At 34.1% G+C, this 12,806-nt stretch overlaps 1 protein-coding gene across 3 annotated transcripts in view; it reads left to right on the top strand.

Annotated features, from left to right (window-relative positions):
• Positions 1-12,806, top strand: part of MYO16 (myosin XVI) — a 550,393-nt gene that overhangs the window by 371,605 nt on the left and 165,982 nt on the right. For all 3 annotated transcript variants that reach the window (XM_033105065.1, XM_033105062.1, XM_033105063.1), the window contains exon 22: positions 10,067-10,219. In XM_033105065.1, coding sequence (XP_032960956.1) covers positions 10,067-10,219 — 153 coding nt within the window. The remainder of the gene's footprint in view (positions 1-10,066; positions 10,220-12,806) is intronic.

The following is a 12,806-nucleotide window of genomic DNA, read 5'->3' on the forward strand; positions in this document are numbered from 1 at the left end:
ACTAAATTCTTTACGTATCTTAATAGTATTGGATGAATAGTTTCATCAAATTAGATATCTCTAAAAATTAAGTGTTAAAGAATAGAGTGGAAATAGAGTTTTCTTGACCACATAGAGAAGGTAAAATAAACCTTTAAAAAAGGTACAAGTGGAAACAGAAAACCAAGCTGCACTGTATTGCATGAAGAATTACAACTCTGCACTGTTTAGGGAGAACTGTTAATAATTACATAACTTGTTGAGCTATATTTTAAAGTAGGTGATGTGGTGGTTAAGGACACTGGATAAGGAATTAAGTAGAATTAGTCTGAAACCCAGTTCTGTGACTTTTACTAGTAGAGCTATCTTGGCCAAGATGAAGAGTTTATAATTAGTTTTGATTTCCTTATCTGTAAACTCAGGATTATAATAGACTTACAGAGTTGTAATATTAAACAAGATTATTACTATAGAGGTTCTGGTGTTGTTTGCTCGCTTACTGAGCCAGTTTGAGAAATGGTGTACAGCCACTTTTACTGTTGTAAATGGGAACACTTAAATTTTTAAAATCCAGCCATTTGTTTTTCCTAAAAAAAAAGGTGATACAGCATCCTGTGAGTACATCCTAAATCATGCTGACTCACCTAATACAGGGTGAATCATCATGAATCACGCTTTTTACAAAACTCTACAAAAAGTCTAGTATGAAATAAGACCAAGGAGGCCATAGATAATTTTTTTCTCTTTTCATACTTTGTATCCATGGATTCATGGAAAAAGGAAGTCTTCATGGTTTTACTTATTTATTGCTTATTATAAAAAAAATAGTGATGAGCATAAGGAAAAACTCAGTTAAAAAATGACCAATAGGAGGTACAACAATATACACAGGTCTGCAGACTGCCTCTTGTGATGTGTTTCTCAGAGCCAAGTGTTTGAATGGTATCTGGCAGCCGTATTGATTCCTTCCACTTTTACCTTCAAAAACGTGCATGCTTTCATGTCTGCAGTGAGACTCCCTGGTTTCTCCCTCACCTGGTAAGTAACGTGAAGAAATCTCAGGTGGAACGGTGTCAGGGCCTCTACTAGGGGCCATGCTGTCAGTCCCCTGCTTCACCCCCCACGCAATCACCTGTTAAGTCTGTGCTGACAACGGATATGTGCAAACATTTATATTATTTTCTTATTAAAACCTTTTTTAATTTTATTGCAATTATGTATATCCCTTATTATTCTTTCTGCTAAATATTTTAATGATTTATTTTGGAATATATTTACAATCTGAGCTTTTTATATAACAAGGAATGACATTTTTTCAAACCCTAAAAATGAGTCTCTATTAAAAATCCAAAGCTAGTTTTAGGCATTTATGGGTAAAATCTCAAGACGAATTCTTAGACAAATTATAAAAAAAGAAATATATGTTTTTAAATTTATACCTTTTTCTTAGTAGGTTTGCTTGGGTGTTGTACACAACACTAACTAGGAGCCATTTGGAGAATAAAATTATTTTCTTTGTGATGAAACTCATTTTACAGTGGATCGATTTAGCAAATTCCTAAATTTGCATGGGGATTTTCTAAAGGCCATTGGTTTGGATGATACGTTCTAAATTCTTGAGTTGTGAGTAGAATGAAAACGTTCTCATTTTTTATTTCATTGGAAACTTTCAAAGAAATGTTTAACAAGCCAAGGTAGTATTCAGAATCAAACCCAGAAAAATATTAGTGCCTTTATAAGTATTTATGTCATTCCGTTTTGAGCTTTTTGACCCATCTATCAGCTATTCATTATAAGTCAACTCCTGCAGAGTTGAAATGTTTGGTGCAGCATTTTGTTTATAATGGAAGCTTAACAAATATGCTTTCAATTGAAATTTTAAGAATAAACTCATAAGAAAAAAATCTTCATAGTGTATTTCCTAGTGGTTCTCTTTGCTGAGGAATAAATGTATGTATTTCTTAACAATCGTGCCTCCATAAGAAGCTTGACAAATGTGCAGAAAAGGGACAAATTAGAGGAGATATCAAGAAGCACTCCAAAACACTAGCGTCTCTGACCTCAGTACCCTCAAGTACCTCTGAAGATTAAATGGATGCTTGAGATTCTTCAGACAAGAATTTGTTTCAGCTCATAGGAAATGCTAATCCCATTTTCTTTGACTTTTAATGAGTCTTTTCTATTCAGAGCTGTTTCATATCGTATAATAAATATATTTATAGTAATATATATATACATATATAAATAGTATATATATCAGCAGTAGTTCAGTGGGGAGGGGCATGCTAAGTAATTTGAGTCCTGAAGTATATATCAAAAGGCTCTAAATCTACTACCCTGATTAACTAAATAATTACACTATTACCAGCTCACTCTCTCTGTCATGTAATACCTAAACTTCATAAACTCTTTTTTGTGTGTGTATGAAGTTGATCTCTAGCACTGCAAAAATACCTCCTAAATTGTTGAAAGGATAACCTCTTCACTTTCACAGTCAGTGAATTCCAAGTTGATAATGCTTGGTAAGTAGAAAGATGATAAACAACACAAGGGTACCTTCTTATACATTTCAATGCCGGTACTGTTAGAAAAAAGAAAGCAATTTGTGGCAAAAAGTGGAGAAGTGAGAAAAATAGTAATATTGCCACTTCAAGAGATGATGATATATTTAGAAAACTGAAAAGAATGAATGTAAACATTACTATAAACGAGATAACTTGATTAAAAAAGTTATCCTCTTATCTCTATTAAGGAGATACTTTCTTGTTAACAGAAAGTATCAAGTTGTAAAATCAGCATGTAAAACCAGTGACTTTTATATTTTTTTAAAATACCTTTTCAAAAGACAGAATGGAAAAGAAGACAACATTGTGAAAAATAAGTAAATAGCCAAAGTGAGTTAATCTGTAAAATATTCCTGAAAGTCACATAATTACATTTAAAACAAATGGAAAGACATACTGCATTTTTAGACAGAAAGACTTAATATTATAAAGATGCTGATTCTCTCTAAGTTAATCTATAAATATAACTTGATGTAATCCCACTACAAACAAATGAAGAATGGATGACAGAATCAGAGCAACTCAATTTTGCAGCTCCTAATAAGTAATGACTCTAGGCAATGAGTTTCAATCGTTGATAATATTAGCAAAAGAGTGACAACATACACAAGATGCATACCAACTGTTCTTGCTAAGAAAGACAGAAAAGAGAAGAAGGAAGATAGGAAGGAAGGGAGGAAGGGAGAGAGGGAGGGGAAAGGAGAAAGAGAGGCAGGGAGGAAGGAAAGGAAAAAAGCCTGAATATAATGAAGTTTCTTGAACTAACTACTAATTAACAAGAACTGAGGAGAGAGGAACATACTGAAATAAACCATGAGGATGCACTCTGCAAAATGGAGAATGTGGGAAACTGTATGGAACAAATGACCTGATTTCTTCAACTGCAAAGGTGAAAATGTAAAAGAGGGAGGATAAAAGATTCAAAGAGATGTAATAGATACATACATCAATTAAATATTTGGACATTATTTGGATCCTAATTTGTTTAACTAAGTATAAAAAATTATGAATTAATTAACGTAATGTGAAATCTGAATTTTGGTAAAAGTAAGAAATTATTGTTCATAGAAATTATGTGTGATACAAGTACTGAGGATGTGTGTTTTTCGTTCTTATGTCTTAGATAATTATACCAAAATATTTGCCAACTAAAGACACAATGTCTGAGAATTGTTTCCAATCAGTCCAGTTTTGAGGATAGTAGGGAAATAGATAAAGCAGAATTGGCCATGAGTTGGTAATTGTTGATAATTGATAATTGTTGAAGTTGGTTGATGGCAGATGGAGGTTTATTATTCACTTCACTGCTGAATATGTTTAAAATTTTCCATAATATACTATTTTAAATAACAGTCCTTTCCCAAACAAGGATGGAGAGAAGAAAAACTCTACAGTAACAGGAGATTCAAAGTAGGCAAACTAAATTATAGAATCTTAAAGCTTAAAAAAATTGAAGAGATACTGTCTCACCAAACCCCACACCCGCCATTTTATAGATAATGAGCCAAGATTGGCAATAATTAATTTGTTGGGGAAAGAACACATAGCAGTCTCCTAAGCCCCAAGGAGTTCTTTGAAAATGTAAGTTGGAGATTCACAGTACACTAGGCACGGTAAAGGCCCTGAGAAGTCCTGCAGAGAAGCTCATTAGCTGACCTCAGTGTTTCTCCACTAGGCTCTGTTTTATTGCTTTTTAGACAATAGAAATTGACATCTTGTACAATTAGCATTTTGTTGAATATATTCGATAAATACCAAATATCTGAAATACCACATCATCCTTCTCTGCCGTATATGTTATATATCACATATGTGTGTGTATAAATATACATATATTCTTCTATATAAATATTTATAAGTATATATATATATATATATATATGCAAATCAATTAATGGATTGTGCATGCTCTGTTCCATATCTATCTCAGTGCGCTCAACCATGTTGTTATATTAGAATCCCTGGAAATCTTTCAAAATATATCAATGTCTGGGCCCCACTCTGATTTAATTGGTTTGGGGTCAGGCCCAGAGATCAGCATTTTTAAAAAAGCCCCTTAATTCTAATATGCAGTAGGATTGCAAATCACTGTCTAATGCCTGGGGCTCTGACTTTAACTGGAGTCAACTTTAATTAATCTCCTACTTTAATTCTGTGATGTATATGTCATGCCCTATTATGTATATTTTTGCTTCCGATATATTTCACTGAGTAATAAAGGGAGAACAGTTGGTGAAAATTTACTCAAGAAATTAAGTTTGTCATTAATACAAATGATAGGCCATCTGGATAAGCAATAATGTTCTGTTACTAAAAAGTGTTTTCAAAGGGTATGTAATTTTTATTACCAAAGCAGTTAGCAACAGCACTTTATGTACAAAGCATGTATTTTAATCAGAGAATGGTGCATGCTAATTAAGCAATACTGAATAATTGTGATTGTCATCAATGAATACTCACCTTTCACCCACGGTCAAGTCGACTCTGAGTGATACCTGGAAATTTAATGAAACTCAAACACAATTCTGATGGATGGAGTTGAGAAGCAAAAATAATGATTGTTTTGCATTGAAGTCTATGATATTCTCAATTATTGATGCAGATTAATGCTTCTAGATACATAAACTAATTTGCCTGTGAGACTCTTTCACTGTATCTTTCTCTGATTGTGTTTCACACACACCCACATATGTACATATAACACAGTTCGGTGAAAAAAAATCAAGAATAAGCAGGTTCTTGCCATGATTTTGGCCACCATTTGGTTGATGGGATGCATTTTTCCAGTTTTCAACTTAATATCTGACATAGGATGGTATGTTTGTATTAGTTCCCTAGGTACATTTACTGGCAGTTTTAAAGTTTATGTTACAGCACTTCTTTTATATTTTAACTTTGGTGCAAACAGTGAATGCTTTTAACAATCTAGAATGGGGAAAGGTAAACTGTTTTGGGAAAAAATAATTGATGTACACATTACTTCAGAATGATTTTGAAACATACTCTCTTTTGGGTTTGCATACGCTCCCAGTGATTTCCTTTACCCGCCAGCCAGTGTTGCCCCCCTCTGTTAGAAATACAACTACATTTTTCCTCTCAGAAAGCACCACTGTAATTAAAGCTACAAGTCAAAAATCACTCCATAGTCTACTCAGTTTTACACAGCACGCTGGAATTTTCCCTTTGGGATCTTAATAAATTACTTTGTTTCCCTCTCCAGAATATGAAGAGCATGATGTACAATAAAAGGTTTAGATATATTGTAAGGATCATCCCATGTCACAAAGCACCATCCGATGATGCAGCTTAAAAATGTTAGAAGCTCAATAGAGAAGCTGTGTGTTTTAGGAATCATTTTGACAAGGAAAGTAACAACTTGAGATGCTCTGTGCAAATGCACAGGCCAAGCCCTTTTCTGTTAGCCAAAAGTGGACAGATTCTTTACATCTTCCCCAGGCAGCAGGAGAGGTAGGAAAAAAAAGACTGGTACTCTGACCCCTTCTTGTTCTTTCTAATTTACTGTGGATTCATCCACATTCCACACTTGCTGTCACGATTTTGACTAAAACACTGGATCAATTCCATAAAGACAAAATTGAGTTCAATAAAATATTAGTAAACAAAAACCAGTTAAAATATCTCTTTTTTTTAATTATACTAATGCTCAAGTCAGTCGTAACACTATAGCCAGGTATACATACAAAGATGGTCTATTGCCTATAAGACAGTCAAGAACAAGAGGATTTAGTTAGATTGTCATCCAAAGTAATTTTTGTAGCTACAGGCCTGCAGTCTATTCTGAATGCAAAATGATAAGAGAATTATATTAAGCATGTTTGAGACATCCACATCTATCTAAGTCATTTCAATTAGAGAATCTCAAAATGAGGGGAAAGATAAGTGTCATGTCATATACTTTGGCTATTTCTTGTACAATAGACAATCAGCCACTGATGTCCTTATTTTGGAATCCTTTATTAGATTTCTTTTTATTTTTTTATGCAGTAACAGACCTCACCTTATTTTTCAGGGCTTGAACATTTACTTCTGGAATATATTTTATTTCCTAAAATATATGTGGGCACACTTTCCATAACCACTTTTAAATCAAACTGCTAAAATATAGGATCTCTTTTTGTTTTCTTACATGATTCATGCATTTTTTAATATCAAAGTTTAAAATATTACAATTGTGTATACATATAATCAAAGATAATCTTTTCCCAATGGTTCCGGCCTGTAACGGAGTCATTCTTTTTCTGTACATTTACTATAAATATTTTACCCACATTTTAAGTCTTTATCAATCTTTAGTAACAAAATTCCTTTAGCATTAAAGGAGTTTAACACATTATTGGATCGGGGGCACACATCAAAATATTATTTTTTTAAGCAAAGTGAACTCATTTTAAAAATTTCCATTCTTTTTCCTCCAGCAACAATTTTCTGAACTTTTACTTTTTTTTTTTTCATTTTGGATTAAAATGAGACTGACAGTTAAATGTTTTCCTTTCACAATGGGGATGCTACTGTGGACAGATGCTGCACAGTATTACAGAAAATAATTTGTCTTTTCGGAATCGTTCCTGGAGATAAACACACTTATTGATCCAATGATAACACTTAATTCTGATGGAACAATATAATAGGATGAATTTGCTAGACTGTATCAGTTACAAGGAAGTAAATATTTTTTCATGTGACATTTAAATAATGAATTACATCCCTCCGTTTGCCAGCTACAATGTGCAGAATGTATTGGTCTGTATTCATTTTCAATTGTTTTTGCCTTAATAACCAAGCAAGTAAAGTTAATTGTTTTGTATGGCATGTTCGCAACTGAAATAACTATAGTTTTAATATTTTTATATTTAGAGAACTGATCAGTGTAAGTACGAGTTTAAGAAACATTTAACTGTAAATCTAAAGAACTTCCATGTTTGAGAACTTCCATGTATATCTCATGAAATCTAGTTGTCAGGTGGCAGAGAGGAAAAGTGGTAGTTGACTACTGGCCAAATTAGATAGAAGGGAGAAAATTCAAGTAATTCCAGGTATCATAGATGAAGGGGTAGAAGGAAGAAGATGATGCACAGAGTGATTCCAAGTTTAAGCAAATTCCCTCAAATTTTTTTAGGTTTTAAAATGACCTCCAAGACAGTAGAAATGTGGTATGTTTTATTTTACTTTAACTTAGATCTTATTTTGTGATAGAGTACAATAGGGGAGGTTATTCCATCTACAGACATTCATTTATCACTTCATTTACAGAAACCACGTTTTGCTATGAAGCAGAGGTGCAAGAAAAACTATTGGAAAGAAGCCCTGGTCCATCACTTTCTGACCTGGAGACAAGAATTATTTTTGTTAGTTTTGGGGTATCAATATATGCTCTTTGGTCTTATTTTCAATATAGTTATTAATATTGTTTAACTATTTCATTTGGTATAGTTCAAGTATAGCAGTTAGTCTCCACCTACCATATCAATAATGAAATACTGATGTACATTCATCATGGAAATAACTGACTGCATTAGGTCATCAGAGCCTCCAATTTTCAGCTCTCTAACTCCTGCCAAGGCAGCCCTGTGCCTGCAATCCTGCCATTCTCCAGTCACCGTGTTTTCTGAAGACGATGGAACTTTTTATACCTACTCACAGAATTCTAGCCCTAGCAAGAATGGAACTTAAAGCAAAGCATCCCAGTCTCAGGAAAAACTCCTTCTCTTTTCTGACAGTTATCCTGCACTCTGATATGTTTGCGTCTTCCCTGAAAAAAATTTCCTGCTGAAACTTCGTGTCCCTAGGGTCCCATAAAGTCTCATCCTCTCAAAGAGCTGGACCTGTGAGAAAAACGGCTCTTCTTTAATTCATGAATTCATTACTAGCCTCTCCCTTATGGCGGGCACAGATACCATATGGGAAATTAAAGCCTTCCTGGTACTGGTCATTTGAGAAGGTGATGTGACTCACTGATTGTAAGCTGCAGCGGGAGGGATGCTCTTTTATGTCCGAGAGAAGCCATGAGCTCCCAGTAGAGGGAAATGAATGTCTTGGAGGAGCTCCTTCTTAGCAGGTGATAAGAAGACACCAGACTTGGAGAAGAATATGGGTACATATCAAAGAGGGACCCAGGGTGGTCTTTCTTTTCTCCGGTGTCCATGCCAGTCTTGTGTGATTTACAAAAGCGTTGGTATTTTCTTCATAAATGCAGCACATTTCACATCAAATATAATCTCAGATAGTTTTCCTTTTGCAAATGATATCTGATTTCCTTTTAAAAACTTTTTATCAGTTATTTAGATTTATATAAATTATTCATCTTTAATTATTTTCAGTGAGTTATTGAATTCTAAATATTTCTAAGTGATTTTAAAATTTTACCTAGTATAACACAATGGTTGGGGTGAAGATGGGAGAAATAATGATCTGTGAGACTGATTGAGTGCATGAAGGAAGTGGGTGTAGGTAGAGAAGACAGGAGTCCCAAGGACTGAGCCCTGGACCAATCCAGGATGGAGTCAGAGAAGGAGATAGAGAAGGACAGAGGTAGGAGGCCAAGGGAGGGTGATGTCCCTGGAGCCCGGTGAGGCAGTGCTTTGGGGAAGCAGAGCAATCGACTGTCAAATATCTCTGGGTGGTCAAGGAAAATGAACACTGAGAATTGCGCTTTGGATGTAGAAATGCACACATCACTGGTGACTTCCACAAAAGCAATTTTGGTAGCACCATGGGGACAAAATTTTATTAGGGTGATTTCAATAGTGGGGAGGAGAGGAATTTGAGATAATAACTCTTTTGAGATTTATTTGTTATAAAAGAAAGCAAGAAAGTCAGAGTGTAGCCTAGAGGGGAAGTAAGACTTTATTAGATTTGGGTTATTTTATTTTTAAAAAATATTTTAAGGTAATTTTTTAAGATTAAGAAATTAAAAGTTTGAGGTTAAGAAATGATGTATTTGTATCCTGATGGGAATGTCTTGTGGGAAGAGAAAAATTGACAGTTGGAGGAATATAAAAAAAATTTCAGATAAAGGAAATAGTTTTCTGCAACAGAATGCTTAGACTAGTTATTCTTTCTGAAAGTAGCCCAGTTCTCTTGCCCGTCATGGATATACAAGAGAAAGTAGGAGGCAAGAAATGCTTCTCCTTTCTCTGGGATCTCATGATTGACCCAGCTTTTATCTTCACTTGTTGACTAGAGACCAAGTATTTCCTTTGGGAAATAATTTTTAAATACTCAAATGTATTTTAGACCCAAAATTTGTAAGTTAATATTGTAATTATACCTGTTTTTTCCTGAATACTTTATGTTAAATAACCGGACCATATGAAGTCAACAATATCATGTGAAACACTTTGCTTTGGGTTCTCAGGCAACACTGTAATGCTTTATCTCGATAGATTAATTGGTGTGGAACGTTCTTGAGGCAATATTTCACCAATCTGAAACTGTGTCATAGAAAGAGTGGATATACATGGTCATATTATCTTATAAATTGTTTTCTTTTCCTCCCACAATAGCTTTGTGTCAACATGACCAATGAGAAGATGCACCAGTATATCAATGAAGTGCTTTTTCTACAGGAGCAAACAGAATGTGTACAAGAGGGAGTTACCATGGAAACAGCTTATTCTCCTGGTAACCAGACTGGAGTTTTGGATTTTTTTTTCCAGGTATTCATATAATTAGTTACTTTACAGAATGCATGCCTTTAAATATACTAGAGAAAAATAATTTTCTTTCAAGGAGCCTTATATTTGAGATATTTTTCTATATGAGACTGCAATATATTTATAATCTTTCAAAGTCAGTTGAGGAAATCAAATTACCTTTTTCTGAAGGGCCATTTGAAGATTACCAATTCATTGAAAGGACAAGACATTTTAAATCATTTTATTATAAAAATATTCAGCATTGAGTATGTTGCTAAAACTCCCCTGTTGGAGTTACAAATGCCCAAATGCCCAGTGTACAAAAAAAAAGAGTTACAAATTCCCAATGTATAAAATTAGTATTTTAATAACATAATATCTAAGACTAACAAGATCCTAAAATAAATTCAACAGAATCTTTTTTTTATTTGTCTTCAAAATTTCTAAATTTAAGTATGGAAGAATTGGCAGAAAAAAATACTTATGCATACATGTAATCTTAGAGTATCTGCAGGTGTTTATACTTATCTTTGTATAAGTATAATGCAAGAATCTTTACATCGCTCTCTCTATCATATAAACAAATTTTTTTCATATCAACAGCAATCCCTATGTACTAATATAGGAAGACATTATGTAGATTTACCCATAATATCTGTAAAACCCTTGAGCGTTGTTTAAAACTGATAATATTCAGCTATTGGAGAGCATTGTGTTTAATTTTCTACTCTTTATTTCTGTAAATATAGACTTATAAATTATTTCATGCATTTTCCTAATATTGTAAAATGCTCTCATTCTTGCTACCAATTTGGCAACATTCTTTTTATTAATTACAGAAGCCTCCTTCCTCCAGAAAGACCTTCCTCATCATGACACATGTAGTACATAATTTATTTATTTAAGATTTTTAAAAATGCCTTCAAACTGACAGCGGTACATAGTTAACTGTATGTGGAAAGCTTCAGGTACCACCGTCCTCATTCTTGCTTGTTGCTGTATTCCTGACGTAAACAGTGGTCAGCAGGATGAAGTTATTTCCATATATTTGGCTATTATCCTTGAGATTTCATCTTTGGAATGATCATTTCAATAGCAGGACCCTTTCTGTATGAGTTGGAAATGGCTGCTACTTCTCTTGGATACCCATAAAAATGGAATGAAAAGGCATAGCAAGTATAGGGTGAAATATATAGGTCTATATACCAGGCAAGCATATGTCCTACAATACAAAACAAGCTTATTGTTGCCTTTTTAGCAACTCATAATCCTCCACTACTAATAAACATTTGTGATTTGGGGATAGGCCATTTTTATATTTCAATGAACATATATTTGACTTATGTCCCTGAATGGAGGGTGTCAAGCCAGATTCTTTCCAAATTCTCCAAATGTCTAGTATACTTTGTCACACTCTCAGTATCACTATTTTTTGTTGTTATGGTGAAACTGCATATGATAACCTTTCACATACAGTAGAACAATCCCCTAAGCATTTCTGAAGGCATTGAAGGTCATTAATCCCTTTTTATGACTGCTCCATTGCTGTTTTCTTCAGAAACGTCAGTAAGTTTCCCCAGCCTGTAAGTTAATTATCACCATTTTTTCATGGATTTATACCAAACATCCAGAAAATACAACATCTACCATGTTTCCCTGAAAATAAGACCTAGCTGGACCATCAGCTCTAATGCATTGTTTGGAGCAAAAATTAATATAAGACCCGGTATTGAATTGTATTATATTATATTATATTATTATATTATATTATACCAAGTCTTATATTATATTAGAATAAGACTGACCCTTGTATTAATTTTTGCTCCAAAAGACGCATTAGAGCTGATGGTCCGGCTAGGTCTTATCTTCGGGGAAACACAGTATGAACTTTACAATTTTTGGAGACAGCACAAATTATAATGCTTTAACAAAATATCTTGTTGGTAACAAATGACCCCATCCTTGCAAAATATTATCTTACTTTTGGAGCAGAGTGGTTTAGCTCTTTTTGAATCCGCCCCTTCCCTTATCCAAATAGGGGCCTATGATTTACCGACCATTAATTGCTTTATCAAACACACAAAACTCTCACCTCCAGAGAGGAGGCCTGTCACTGCCCCTGAAATATGGACATACTTTCATACAACCTTTAAACATTCCACTTATCCTTCCAAGGTGTATCTGCATGAGCTTGTGTATGTTTGCATGTGAAGGTACATAAGTGTAAGAGCTTATGGAGAAATGCCATGACACCAAGCTCAAATCGACAGATGAAGGAATGGCTTCTGGTATTATAATATCAACATTTTATTTACTTTATAGGTTTCTGTAGATTGAAATAAAGAATTTCTGGGTTTTAAAACGTCCCAGACAGGACCAGCCCTCAGCAAACCTCTTACATTGACTGTTTTCTTTTAGGGCTTTTCCCCATCCACTTTATAGACCTTTTTTTTTTTCCTTTTTTTACTCCCCACCTCTGGGCTCTTCCTGGGGACTCTTTATGAGGTCTCGGTCACATGGAGATTCTTGTGATGTATTATACAGAGCTGCCTACTGGGCTAACACTTCTGTAATGAACTTTCTTCTTTAAATGTCCTTATTGAAAAAC

This window comes from Rhinolophus ferrumequinum, chromosome 4 (assembly GCF_004115265.2).
Source record: "Rhinolophus ferrumequinum isolate MPI-CBG mRhiFer1 chromosome 4, mRhiFer1_v1.p, whole genome shotgun sequence".
Classification (NCBI taxonomy): Eukaryota; Metazoa; Chordata; class Mammalia; order Chiroptera; family Rhinolophidae; genus Rhinolophus; species Rhinolophus ferrumequinum.